The 15,021-nt window shown below is 42.5% G+C and overlaps 1 protein-coding gene across 1 annotated transcript in view; it reads left to right on the forward strand.

Annotated features, from left to right (window-relative positions):
• Positions 1-15,021, forward strand: part of RCL1 (RNA terminal phosphate cyclase like 1) — a 56,180-nt gene that overhangs the window by 24,762 nt on the left and 16,397 nt on the right. The window contains exon 6 of the mRNA XM_068552643.1: positions 11,343-11,468. Coding sequence (XP_068408744.1) covers positions 11,343-11,468 — 126 coding nt within the window. The remainder of the gene's footprint in view (positions 1-11,342; positions 11,469-15,021) is intronic.

Consider the following 15,021-nt stretch of genomic DNA (forward strand, 5'->3'; position numbering starts at 1 on the left):
TTAGTTCTATTTTTAATTTCTCAAGGAATCGCCATACTGTTTTCCACAGTGGCTACACCAACCTATATTCCCACTAACAGTATACAAGGATTCCCTTTTCTCACCAACACCTGTTATTTATTTATTTATTTTTTGATAATAGCCATCCTAATGGGGTGAGGTGATATCTCAGTATGGTTTTGATTTGTAATTCCCTGGTGATTAGTGATTGTTGAGTACCTTTCCATGTTCCTGTTGGCCATTTGTATGTCTTTTTGGGAGAAATGTCTATTCAGGTCTTTTGCCCATTTTTAAATTGGGTTGTTTGTTTATTTTGCTACTAAGTTGTATGAGTGTCTTATATTTGGGTATTAATCATATATATGAATTTCAGACATTTTCTCTCATTACATAAGTTGCCTTTTCACTTTGTTGTTTCTTTTGCCTGTGTTTTCGTATTCAAGAAATCATTGCCAAAGCTAAAAATCTTCCCCACTATGTTTTCTTCTAGGAGTTTTACAGTTTCAAGTCTTATGTTTGTCTTTAGTCCATTTTGAGTCCATCTTTGTATGTGGTGTAAGATGAGTCCAATTTCATTCTTTTGCATGTAGGTATCCAGTTTTCCCTACACTGTTTATTGAAGAGAATATCCTTTCCCCATTGTGTATTCTTGGCATCCTAGTTGAAGATCAGGTGACCAGATATGCGTAGGTTTATTTCTGGGCTCTCTATTCTGTTCTATTGGTCTATATGTCTGTTTTTATGCCAGTGACATGCTGTTTTGATTTTTGTAGCTTTGTAACATATTTTGAAATCAGTACCTGTGATGCCACCAGCTTTATTCTTCTTGCTCAAAATTGCTTTGGCTATTTGGAGTCCTTTTTGGTTCCTTGTAAATTTTAGGATTGTTTTTTCAGTTTTTATTAAAAAGAACATTGGGATTTTGATAGGGATTGCATTGAATCTGCAGATTGCTTTGGAAAGTATGGACATTTTAACAATAATTCTTCCAACCCATGAACATGGACTGTCTTTCCACTTAAAAAGTCTTTTAAAATGTCTTTCATCAATGTTTTATAGTTTTTAGTGTATAAGTCTTTAGCTTCCTTGGTGAAGTTTATTCCTAAGTGTTTAGGTTTTTTTTAATGCTATTGTAAATAGGATTGTTTCCTTGGTTTTCTTTGCAGGTAGTTTGTTGTTAGTGTGTAGAAATGCAACTGATTTTTGTATGTTGATTTTGTATCCTGAAACTTTATTGAATTCATTTATTAGTTCTGATAGTTTTTCTTTTCTTTTTTTTTTTTTTTTGATCCATTCTTTAGGGTTTCTACATATAAGATCATGTCATCTGCAAACAGATAATTTTACTTTTTCCTTTCCAGTTCGGATGCCTTTTCTTTCTCTTTCTTGCCTAATTACTCTGGCTAGGACTTCTAGTACTATGTTGAATAGGAGTGGCAGGAGTGGGCATCCTTGCTTTGTTCTAAATCTTATAGGAAAAACTTTCAGTTTTTCACCATTAAAGATGGTGTTAGCTTTGGGCTTTTCATATATGGTCTTTATTGTGTTGAGGTAAATTTCTTCCATGCTTAATTTGTTGAGAGTTTTTATCGTGAAAGAATGTTAAATTTTGTCAAATGCTTTTTCTGCAACTGTTGAGACAATGATATAATTCTTATCCTTCATTCTGTTAATGTGGTGTATCACATTGAGTGATTTGCATTTGTTGAACCATTCTTGCATCCCAGGGATAAATGCCAGTCCATCATGTTGTATGATCCTTTTAATGTGCTGTTGAATTCAGTTTGCTAATATTTGTTGAGGTTTTTTGCATCCATGTTCATCAGAGATATTGGCCTATAGTTTTCTTTTTTTGTATTGTCTTTGTCTGGCTTTGGTGATGCTGGTCTTGCAAAATGAGTTTGGAAGTTTTTCCTGTTTGATTTTTTAGAAGTTTAAGGATTGGTATTAATTCTTCTTTAAATGTTTGGCAGAATTCACCAGTGGATTCATCTGCTGAAGCCATCTGGTACTGGGCTTTTCTTTGTTGGGAAGTTTTTGATTACTGATTTAGTCTCCTTACATGTAATTGGTCTGTTCAAGCTCTCTGTTCTTGATTCAGACTTGATAGGTATTAGGTTTATTCATTTCTTCTAGGTGGTCCAATTTGTTGGCATATAATCATTCATAATAGTCCCTTGTGATCTTTTTCAATTTCTGTGGCATCTGTTGTAATGTTTCCTTTCATTTCTGATTTCACTTATTTGAGTCTTCTCTTAGTTTAGCTAAAGGTTTGTCAATTTTGTTTATCTTTTCAAAAAATCAGCTGTTTTGTTGGTTTCTTTCCTATCGTTTTTCTATTTTATTTATTATCTGCTCTGATCTTCTGCTAACTTTGAATGTGGTTTCTTCTTTTTCTAGTGTAAAGTTAGGCTGTTTATTTGAGATCTTTCTTCTTTTGTAGAAAGAATGTAAGCACTTATCACTATAAAATTCCTTCTTAGTATTCCTTTTGCTGCATTTCATAAATTTTGGTTTGTTCTGTTTTCATCTGTCTCAAGATATGTTCTAATTTCCCTTTTTGATTTCTTTGACCCAATATTTGTTCAGAAGCATGTTTCTAATTTTCATGTATTTGAATTTTCCCATTTTCTTGCTATTATTGATACCTAGTTTCATTCCATTGTGGTTGGAAAAGATACTTGGGGTGATTTCATCCTTCTTAAATTTGTTGAGACTTTGTTTTGTGACCTACCATGTGATCCTGGAGAATGTTCCACGTGTGCTTGAGAAGAATGTGTATTCTGCTACTGGTGGCTGGATGTTCTGTATATGTCTGTTGGTTCTCTTTGGTTTATAGTGTTCAAGTCTGCTGTTTCCTTACTGATTTTCTTTCTGGTTGTTCTATCCATTATTGAAAGTGGGGTACTGAAGTCTCTTATTATTATTGCATTGCTGTCTATTTCTCCATTCAGATTTGTGGATGTTTGCTTTATATATTTAGGTCTGATGTTGAGTGCATATATTTATATATTTAGGTCTGATGTTGAGTGCATATATTTATAACTGTTATATCTTCTGGTTCAATTGACCCTTTTATTGTTATATAATAACCTTTGTCTCTAGTGACTTTGAAGTCTTTTTTGGATTAAAGTCTATTTTGTTTGATATAAGTATAGTCACCCCTGCTCTCCTTTGGTTACCATTTGCATGGAATATCTTTTTCTGTGCCTTCACTTTCAACCTATTTATGTCCTTATATCAAAAGTGAGTCTTGTGGACAGCATATAGTTGGATCTTGTTTTATCCATTCAGCCACTCTATGTCTTTTGATTGTGGAGTTTAATACATTTATATTTTATATACTTTATTCTTAAGCCTCAAAGTGAGTTTGAATTCTCTTACATCCTGTTTTGTAGATGGGGAAACTGAGGCTTCAAAAGGAATTTGCTCCCACGTCACATTGCTAGTAATGGTAGAGCTGGGATTTGGACCCTGTCTCTGTTAAAAGCCCAGGCTTTTAACCTCTGCTTTTTCCTATAGAGAGGACAGGGCATTTGGACTGAGCCTTGAAGAATAAAGGCTTGTAAAGTGGAGCAAAGAAGGCGGAGTTCTTCAGGCAGAAATGTGGGCCTGTGTGGAGGGAGCAGTGCACAGTGGTTCTGGGGAGTGGCAGGCAACGTGGTGTGGCCTGAATGCAGGTCAGTCAAGGGTGTTTGGTAGTAGAAGATGGGACAAAAAGTTGGGGCAGGAGCCTGTAAAAGTGGGAGGCTGTGCGGAGGAGTTGACCTTCATTCAGAGTCAGTAATTTTCTTTTGGAGAGAGAATTTGCACATCAAGCAGATAACTCTGGTGGTACCGAAAGCACTTTTGGCTATTTTTGGCTCGTTGTAGAAATTTTGGTAGGTACAAGTTAAAAAAAACAAAAAAACAAAAAAACCCACACCTAATCACCTGATGGCGATCACTTAGAGGCAAAGATAGTGGGGAATTATCATGCCCTAAAGAGAGCCGGTGAGGGTAGTGGCTGGGGGACAGGGGAGGGCTGCTAGTTTATGGAGGTCCTAGAGGCAGGATGGGCAGGATGCAGGGATCACCTGTGTCTGTGCTAGAGGAACAGGTAATCCTTGAGTGTGACTTTGATGTTTCTCACTTATGCACCTGAATAGACATATTTGTTGAGATAGAAGCTACATATGTTTGGGGTGGGGTGTGGCCGTGTGGGTGACGGTGAAGATAAGTTTAGTTTTATTCATGTTGGGTTTGGTGGTTCCAGGTAGGTAAGTGGATAAGTCTAGAAAGGACTTATTAGAAGTTAGGAATGTAGAACTGTAACTGAGGGGCAAGGAGAGCTAGAAATGAAAGGTTTGAAGTCAGGTACCGTGTAGAAGGCAGGGAGGAGGGTGGAACCGTGAGAGGTCACTAAGACTTGAAAGCAAAAGCAAAGTAAGTGCTCCCAGGCAGGAAGACTAGGGAAAATTAGAGAGTTGAGAGGAGAATAAGGAAATCAAATAACTATATTTCATTTTAAAAAAATACATAAAGGGGCTTCCGTAGTGGCGCAGTGGTTGAGAATCTGCCTGCTAATGCAGGGGACACGGGTTCGAGCTCTGGTCCGGGAAGATCCCACGTGCGGCGGAGCGACTATGCCCGTGAGACACAACTACTGAGCCTGCGCGTCTGGAGCCTGTGCTCCGCAACAAGAGAGGCCGCGATGGTGAGAGGCCCGCGCACCGCGATGAAGAGTGGTCCCCACTTGCCGCAGCTGGAGAAAGCCCTCGCACAGAAACGAAGACCCAACACAGCCAAAAAAAGTAAAAATAAATAAAAAAAAAAAAAAAAGAAAAAAGTCCCTACAAGATTAAAAAAAAAAAAAAACATAAAAATTAAAAAATTTTTTTTAACTACACTGAGGTACCATCTCTCACTAATCAGACTGGTAAAAAACTAAAGTTTGACATCATACTCTGTTGAAAGGCTGGTGGGAAGGTGAGACAGTATAACCCCTATGGTTAAGAATTTGACAATATCTAGCAAAATTCCCAGAAATCAAGGAAGCTGTCAAAGGCTACTAGAGTCATGTCAACTAGACACAGAAGCCAACTTGAAGAGGCTCCTACTAGCCGAAGGTGGGACAATCCAACCACCAATAGGGACAATTACAGTCCATTGAAACACATTAAATAAGTTTACATCCACAAATTTATTATGATACTTAAAAAAAAAATAAACCTTTATTCATCACACTTGGAAATCAACTCATTCTTTTGAAAATTGGTAGAGACAAGCATTTATTCTGCTTTTCCTGTACAAGCTGATGAAGGGAAGTTGGTGAGGGAAAGTCTGTGTATATCAGGGGTGTTAACTCTTTGTTTATGAATAAATTGCAAATCGTTTTTTTCTAAAAAAAAGAAAAAAAGAAAATGTAGCTTCTTGGAAGCCCACCCAGGTCAGCGCCTTAGAAGGGCTCAGAGGAGTCAGCATTAGGATGGGGAGCAAGCTGAGGGACTCACAGCAGGCTGCCACTGATACCCCTGGGAGCTCTTTCCAGAGGGTGGTAGAGGCAGAGGCCAGATAACCAGTTCTAGGTTGCAGGGTGATGGAGGGAAATGGTGAAGAGCAGAGGCCACTCTTTCAACAACCTTGACAAGAAAGAGAATAGAAGGAAAGATAAGGTGGTAACTTGAGGAAGAGAATTGAGAAGATTCCCTTCCTTTTTAACAAAAAGGTTGGTGATGATTTGAGTATTTTTGTAGGTTGGGTAAAGTAGATTTATATATGAGAGAGGGAGACTGATAAAGCAAGGTAACAAGGTGATTAAAGCACAGGTACTAGAGTCACACAGATGTGGATTCTAACTGGCTTTGCCACTCACTGGTGGAGATGTTTGGCCCCAAGCCTTGGTTGACACATTTATCATTGGGCCCGCTTACGACTACTGTATGGGGCTGTAAAGAAGGTTAAATGAGGTAATAGACGTATAGTACAAGACACTGGGGTGGTATATAAGTAAGTGTTTGGTAAGTTGTGGCTGCTGTTATTTTTATTATTGTTTGAGAGGGGATGGATTGAAAATGGCAGGTATATGGTAAGGATGGAGCAGTCTGACGATGATTGGAAGCCAGTGGGAGGAGTTTTCAATTTTACTGGGTTAGGGTGGGTTCTAGGATAAGGGGATCAGCACGGGTATGATAAGGGAATGTAACAGGGGTGGTAAAGATGTGCTGTCACAGTGGCATAGGGGCCACTATTGGGGGTGGGGTGCCCATAGGGACATAGTAACTAAAGATAAGAAAAAGGCTGTGGGACTGCAATAAGGGCTCAGCTGAAGTGAAATGTTATCATGGTGCCAGCTGCATGGCAGTGGGTCCAGCAGCAGTTGGCAGCCTAGAAGGAAAAGTAGAGGAGGCAAGAGGGCCATTTTCATCCAGGGCTGGGTGTGGATTGGCAGGGTGAGTGGGTTGTGCAGAAGGACGGGTTAGAGGGCGTATTGGTGAGCATGGCATTGGAGTGATGGCCAGTTCGCTCCTTACTGAGTAATGCAGCAGGGGCTCGCCAGCCTGGAGAAAGCACCTGGTCATGGGATTGGAATCCTTAGCAGGTTTAATGGAAGTAGATATGTGTGCTGTGTAGAAGAACAAGAAATTATGTTTAGGGAACTGTGCTTTGGGGTTTCAGATATTAAGAGTGGTAGAATTCTAGGTGCCAACAAGATCTGGGTGAGGGCAAGTGTTAGAGACGGGGTGGGGTGGGGGCTGGATGGGGTTGGGTGTGGCTTTCCTGGTGGGAATTAGACAGAGTGGGGTGGACCAAGATGTATGCTTCTTGGGGTAGTAGGGGCTTAAAGTCAAGTTTTCTATTTCTCAGGAGGTTTTGGGGTGGTCCTTCTTGGAGGAAAAGAAGTATGGAGTGGACTGACTTTTCAGAGGCCTTGAGTAAATTGAAAAGTGAGTGGTGAGGGCACGGTATGGGGGCGTGGCATAGCCACAGGGCAGAGAGAGCCATTGATGAGATAAAAGGTCAAACTTGGGGTGCTACCTGAAGTTCTTTGTAGGGGTCATCAAGAACAGAGGAATTTATAACAAAGCTTCTTCCATGGATTATGGATCAAGACCTGTGTATATGAGGAGAGAATGGGGGAGAAATGGTTCCTGTCCTGGGGAGCCCCCAGGTTGATGGATACTTCCATTGATGTCCCAAGGTGATGTTCAACTCTCAAGTTCTCTGATTCAGAGGAGGTAGAAACAGGTTATAGAGAAATGGAAATGTGATGTGAATAGGTGGGTTTTTTTGTTTTTTTTTTTTTTAAATATGCCTGTTCTGCTTGACCCGTGTCAGTTACTTATAACTCAACCTCATTCTCGTTAACATTGTATTTCACTGTGTAAAGAATTCCAAATTAAACCCTGTTGATGGCCATTGGGGTGTCTTCTGTTTTTCACTGTTGCCAAAAATGCTGCGGTTAATGGGTTAATGGCCTTGTACACGGAGTCCTACACACTCTCAGGACTATTTCAGTTTGTTTTTTCTCTTTTGAGACTTGTTTCCTCAATGCTATGTCGTGGCAGTGAACTCTGCTTGGAATCCATTCTCTCTAGTTTGGAAATGTGATTTCCAGCATGTGCTCTGTTTGTTTACCACAGTCCTGTGGTAACAACATGGGTTTCACAGAGGCAGTTACACTGGGATCCCACCTGTACTCGCTGTACCAGGTGTGCAAAAGCCTTGTGAGAGCTTTGAAGCCTTTGATGAAGACGGCGGAAAACGGGGTTGTACAGTGTTTTACATAAAAGCTGAAAGAGCTGTTGTGCCCCGGGCACCTGGGGTGCAACATTGTTCCTCCCCGGCTTCTCTCTGGTGTTCTTTGAGCCTTCCCTGTGTAGACTCTGAGCCAGAAGGATGCCAGTGAGGTCCCAAGCCCCTCACCTTCCTTGAGGCTGGGGGTAGGACACCTGAACCCTGCCCGATACAGCCCCGACTCTAGAGCCTTCCTCTGAACTCCCCAGGAGAGTTGACACAGCGCCCTTGCCCAGATCCCTGTCTGCAAACCAAACGTTCCAGCCACTGGTCTGCAAAGCTGCCTATTTCTCAAACACCTCAAAGGAATGTGGGTTTGAATTGAGATCACCTTCTTGGCCAGCTTTGGAGCCTGGGAAAAAAGAGCTGCCTTTGGAAAAAGCTTTAGCTGGTTTTGTGGTTTGTTACTTGCAAGGCCGGTTAATGGTTGGGCTGAGCTTGGAGGTTGTATTCCCCATAGGAGGGCTCGAGCTGGGAGAACTAGCCCCGCTGTCTGGTGTGTGTTTGTGGTTTTAACTGGGCTCCCCGCTGTCCCCTTCCACCCCTCACCCCGACCCCCCAGCCCACCCACCGCAGCAGAGTGCATCTCTCTGACTGATTGGCCAGGGACTGGGAGGGAGCTGGTGTTGTTCCTGCCAGCAGCTGTGACTGGACAGTGCGGTTGCCTTTTATTTACTGCCACCCACTCTCATTCTCCCCCTGCCTGAGTGAGAAAGGAACACTGTGTTTTAGTTTTGTGATGCTGTCCCAGTAGCTCATGACTGGGTACATAAGAGTTAAGTGAAGAAGCTGGAGTAGAGGGGTTTCCTTTCTCTAACTATAGGGAAGGTACTTAGAGAATCAGTCTCTTTCTTTGTACACACACACACACACACACACCCCTTAGCTTTCTCCGACTTGTAACACCAGGGAGGGTGAAGGGCAGGAGTTCCATGTGGGCTGTAGCCATGAACTTGTCTTTCTTGGATATGAGTTCTCAGCGTGGTACTCATAATGGCCTTCAGGACATTCACCACCCCCCAAAATTGTCTGCAAAATTGTGTGTTCACGTGTTTCTTGAGAGACGGTTCATAGCTTTCATTAGATTCTCAGAGAGGTCTCTTACTCCTGAGAGGAAAGAACCTCTGCTTTGGGATTTGAATCTTGGACTGCCAGTAGGAAAAGCAATAGTTGACATCCACTGGGCTCCGACCACACACCAGGCACCGCTGTGCACTTTACGTGCATTACTTCATTTGAGCCTCCAGACCCTGTGAGGAGAGTATTGTGATTATCCTTTTCTTACTGATGAAGAGGTGGAGGCACCAAGAATAGCACATTAGTCCCAGAATGATGCAGTTTGCTGGAGCTGACGCTTAACACAGATAATCTGATTCTAGAACCCTTAGCCAATCGTGGTAGGGCCTCCACGCCAAGCCAGATAGCTCCATAATGACTCTGGGATGCAACCCGCTTTAAAGTCCCTTTCCTTCTTTACTCCACTGCCTGAATTCTAGTATATGCTTCCACTGGCCCTCATTAGCACTGTTGTTAGCCACCTGGTTTCCACATCCCTGGAAGGGTGGGGGAAGAAGGTTGTCTCTGGGAATTCGGATCTGTTTAATTTTGAATCTTAGTTCCGTGACCCAGCTGTCCTAAGTGTGAGCCCTGGAACAGGAATCTGTGGCCCTTGCCTCAGGGTTACCGTGAGCATAAAATAAGATGATCATGTACCTGAAAGAACTTTGGAAGACGTGAATGCTGTGGGCTTATGTGTCAGGATAACGACATCTGTATTTTCCCACAGAGAGTGGACAGCTTCAGGCCTTAGAAGGATAGCACCCTCCTGGTCCAAAGGGTATGAGACCTGGGACTGTTTGTCTAAGCTGCCTGTGGTCAAAAGTACATTCTGGACAGAAGAGGTGGTGATGTAACTGGGCTCAGTGTGTGTATTGAAAAATCCCTCTTTGCTCTTTCCTCATTTCGGGTTTGTCCTTTGAGTCAAGTCAAATATTTATCGAGCATTTCTGAGTACAAAAGTAGTGTATTAGAGACTTGTGAGGGATACAGAAGTAGAGCCCCTTTCCTTATGGAGTGTGCGGTCTCATCGAAGAACAAGGACAGCATGAGTGTATATGAAGGGAGACGTGTGGTAAGTTCAAGTGCAGGCCACAGTCGGTGCTGCCCAGAGGATTTCAGGAGAGGGGGGAACTCCGGGTTGAAGAATGAAGGCAGGCAGATCAGGCTGAAGGATTTGAACACTTTGGTTGGTGGAGCTGGGGGTGGTGGTGTCGGTTTGGGGATGAACACCGAACAGACTCGGGGGTCCAATCTCAAGATCTGGGAGGGCCCAGAGTTACTGGGAGATTCTCCTTAGCGTGAGGAAGCTGGATCTTTTGTGGATGTTCAGGATGGCTTAGAACGGGGAGCCAGATGCCAGTCAAGTTCTTTGCTCAGTCTCTGATCATATTGTTTCTGCAGCTCAAATGAAAATTAAATATGTTATTGACAGTAATTTTCGAACAGTTGGGCGAGGCTGGGCAGACTACACACCTTGTTTTCCTGTTGGACTTGCTGCATGGGGTTTGGATCAGAGTAGTGGGAAGATCACATGTTGTTACTTCTCCGTTTTTGGTAGCCCCTCGTCCCACATACGCAGCTGCCCCTTGACCGTACAGTGAACATCGGAAGTGCTTAGTACATACTTACTTTTTATTTGGTTGGTGGAATTGGGGAGAGCCAGTCTCTGTAACAAAGTCTAATTTTAGGTAATAGTTTCCACTTTCTCAAGCACCAACCTTTTCATTTGAGTTGCTAATATCTTTCTCCTTTCCTTTCTGAGGGTGCCCTGTTGTAAAAGTGCTAATGACCAATGTTTTGACCACTGTATCATCCATAAATAGAATTGTGAGGAGGCTGTATCATCCATAAATAGAATCATCGACACTTAAATAACTGAAAATAGGCTCTTAAGTTAAACACAAAAACCTGTTTATACCTTTATAAACAGCCCCACCATGCTCTTTCACTAATGTTTTTCTGCCTTTCCTGTCAGCCTATCAGGGGGTGGATTGGGTCACACAGGGGCCCAGGTCAGTCCCAGTGTGGTGTCTGTTCTGGCCTTAGGTTCCTAAGAGAAAGACTCAATGGTTACAGCAGTGGGGATGGTCAGAGAATACTTCAAAGGGAGCCTGGCTCATGCCCTACAGGGGGGCAATTGCCTTTACTTGTTCCAAAATTGAGGTGAACCATTTCTAGGGGAGGCGGGATGGGTAGGCAGTCTAGAGCAGGGTTGACAGCTTTTATTTTATACTTTCCAAGTGCCTATATTGTTTAGATGTTTTTCACCGAAGGCTTTTTTTAACAATACAAAAAATTATATAATAATACAATAATAATAAATAAAAGTAATGTAAAAATTAAGTTATGGTACTACAAAGTTAAGTGATTAAGTACAGGTGGAGAACAGAATGGAGTCAGAAGCCCCAGTTTGTTATGACAGTTCCTCAAATATTTGCTAGCTTTATGACTGACTTTTCTCTGTTGTGGAGTCCAAGCAGAATGACACCCTTAACTCCAGGTTGCAGGTATTCGGTACGCGTATCACCTCAGATGGCAAACCGGATTGTGGATTCTGCAAGAAGCATCCTCAACAAGTTTATACCCGATATCTATATATACACAGACCACATGAAAGGAGTCAACTCTGGGAGGTAAGTGTCTGTGTGTTTCTGGAGCCTAATTCCCTAGCCACCCAGCCTTTGTCATACTCCTGGTCTGATTGAAGCTAAAGTTGCCAGCTCTGAGGTTGGGCAGCCAGAGGAAGAATGATTCACAATTTTTTTCCTTCCAACTTACTGCCATTGTCACCAACAGGCATCTTTTTTTTTTTTTTTTTTTAAAAGATATTCGCCATGTATTTCTTCTTTAGGTCTTTTTTTTTTTTAACTTATTTTTTTTATATTTATTTTTGGCTGTGTTGGGTCTTCGTTTCTGCGCGAGGGCTTTCTCTAGTTGCGGCAAGCGGGGGCCACTCTTCATCGCGGTGCGCAGGCCTCTCACTATCGTGGCCTCTCTTGTTGCGGAGCACAGGCTCCAGACGTGCAGGCTCAGTAGTTGTGGCTCATGGGCCTAGTTGCTCTGCGGCATGTGGGATCTTCCCAGACCAGGGCTCGAACCCGTGTCCCCTGCATTGGCAGGCAGATTCTCAACCACTGCGCCACCAGGGAAGCCCAACAGGCATCTTTTGAACACCTATCACATGGAAAGTGTCACAGTGCCCAGTGCTGGGTGATGAGGGGTTGAGACGCCAGCCTAAGGGAATTAAAGCCCAGCTATTAATAAACAGTGCCGCAAGCTTTAAATCCCATCTGTCCTCTGTTCCCACAAAAAATTAAAGTAAACAAGTTCTTCCATCCTGTGTAAATAACAGTTTAGGGGAAAAAATCCTTTGTTGGTTTAAGTGCCAGTCGGCTTCTCTCTCCATCAAGGGGAAAAACACCCCTAGAGCCAAAGAAAGTTGTTATTGCAGATTTGAGTTTGGTTTAGTTAGAGCCTTTACAGAAGACCTTACTTTAGAAAATAAAAAGTTAATGATGATCTGTGTAATGAAAATATCTGTTTTAGGCTTTGGTTGTATATTTAGAAACCAGCGAGTTAGGGAAGCAATTAAAACCTAATTTCTTGTTATGAAAATGTTAAGTATACAGAAAAGTTGAAAGGGTAATACAGCGAACACTTGTATATTCCTACTACTTGTAGTTAACAATGAATATTTTGCCAAATTTGCTTTCCTTGTGCGTGGGTTTTCTTTGTTTCTACCTAACCACGTCAGTGTGAATGACAGTATCTTTACACTTTGAATCTGAAGTTTTCAGGTTGTGTCTTCTAAAAATAAGAACATCAGAGACTGACTGTTGTGGGATAAAAAATCAGTTTTCTCCTAAGTTGTACCACAGCTCATCCTTTTTCACAGCTCTTCTGTCTGAGCTTTCTTTAACTTCAGGAAAAGAAGGAAAAAGAGGGTAAAGGAGGGGTGAGTGTGTTATGGGATCTCAGACCTTCATGAGGCCCAAGGGAAAGATGAAGGTGACTTCAGAAATGCAGTGGTGGCTCATAGTCCAGAGCAACAGAGGTGGTGATGTCAGAGGTTAGAGTTGGGAAAGGGTTTGTGTGCAGAGCTGGCCCTTTTTCTGGGAGTTGGAAAGGTCAGTGATGGTCCCAAACCTTTGGTGTATTGCTCAAATACCATCAGTGTTTTCCTCATTCATAATGTGGGAGTGATAACAACTGCATCCCTAGGTTACTGTAAAGATGAAAAGGTCACATATGTAAGCCACCAATGCAATGCCTGGCACATAGTAGGTGCTACAGAAATGGTAGCTGCTAATGCCGTTATTTCCTTTCTCTTCTTTTCTTGGCCACAGGCCTGGAATTATGTGTCAGCTATTTTCTGGGGAGAGGGGATTACGAGGGATGGGGGAGGATCGGTAGCAGAAGCAGCTGTCTGAATGGCCTGACTCGATAGTGCCTTGTCGTCCGGCCTCTCGCTCTACAAAGAGGCAGAGCAGACCTGAAGACCATGCTGCCTCCAGCTAGATTGTGGTTTTTATAATGCCATTGACTCAGCGGACCCTAGTGCTGGTCAAGGCCCATACCTGCTAATAATGAGTAGGAAGCTCACACGTGGATGGAGATGTGGGCATAATGTAGCCTTGTGGGTTATCAACTCCAAGCTCCACTTTAAAATTTACCTCTAAAACCAATGCATGATGTTAAGTTTGTGTTCCGTTTTCTAAATCTCAAGCTACAGTTGACAAACGGTGATCTTCCTTCTCCATTATGAAATTATAAAGTTGTGGGTAGGTATTTTCCTCTTCTGATTCAGTGGAGTATCCACGTAAGTTAGGCTTATTGAAGTCTGGGAGTGAGAGTTATGTGTGGCCATGGCCTGGAACCTTGGTGGCCAGCAATTTTTGGTGGGCTGTGTCAGCTCTTTGTCCAGTGAACATTTGTCCAGTGTGGTCCCATTTTGATTCTCACAGTCATGACTTTTTGAAAAATCTAGTCCCTCACCAGTTGGTAAGTTTTGGAGCCTGTCATTTGCAAACTGTACCAATGTACATCTTCAATGAGGTCACTTGGTGATCAGCTACGTTGTCAGCATAACTTGAAATAGGCCTGATAATACACATACCCCAAATTGGGGGGCGGGGGGGGGAATTGGCGTAGAGTACATAGAGCTTAATATGTCATTGTGTTGTTTTCTGTAAAACATATACAATATCAAATGGAACGGTCTTGATTAAATATGAAGTTCATTGTAATAAGTACACACGCCTCAAAAATTTCACATGGATGGAAAAGTTTAGAAGTTCTTAGGAAATGCAGGTATGTGGGTTAGAGCAGTGATGGTGGCTTGTCTCCTGGTTCTTCCTCCCTGCATTTTCTCCTCTTCATTTTGGCATGCCACTGCCTCTACTGATGAGCTGGGTGCCCAGTCCCTCCTCCTGGTCAAGTGACTCATCGGCAACTTGAGATTAAATGTCCCATGATGATGCTGGGTGGTGCAGTGTTAGATTGTTAAGCGTGACTCAGAGTGTCCTGGAACCGGCGTTCTCACTGCACCCTCTTCCCTTGGCAGGTGTTATTAATCCTTGGCTACGTAGACAATCACTTCTTTTTAAAAGAAATTAAGGACTGACCAGTATAGTTCCTCCCTATTGTGAGCTCATATGTAGTACATTTGAAACATAAATTTTACGCATAGTTTTTCTGAAAAAAATATTTTGGCTGGTTTTGTGCTAGATGCATAGAAAGTGCTTCATGAATATGTATGTTGGATTGTGTTAAAGGAGGCTTTATTAAAACTGTATTGTGCTTGCATATGGAGTGTACTGCTGGGAAGTAGGTACAGTCGACCCTGGAACAACGCTAGGGTTAGGCGTGCTGACCTTCCCCGCGGTCAGAGGCCTGCGTGGGACTTAACGCCGTTGACCCTCCATATCCTCCGTTCCTCCACATCCTCGGATTCAACCAACTTAGGATCATGCAGTACTGTAGTACGTATTTAGTGAAAAAAGTCTCTAAGTGGACCTGTGCAGTTCAAACCCATGTTGTTCAAGGGTCAACTGTGTGTGTTTAAGAGGCACTGGGCAAGGTAGATGTGAGGTGTCAAATCCGGAAATTTTGTGGAGAGATGCTTGTTTTTATTGTTTGTGGATGGATTTTGTTTTGCGTCAAACTGGTTTTCACTAAGCCTCGTGA

This window comes from Eschrichtius robustus, chromosome 10, assembly GCF_028021215.1.
Source record: "Eschrichtius robustus isolate mEscRob2 chromosome 10, mEscRob2.pri, whole genome shotgun sequence".
NCBI lineage: Eukaryota > Metazoa > Chordata > Mammalia > Artiodactyla > Eschrichtiidae > Eschrichtius > Eschrichtius robustus.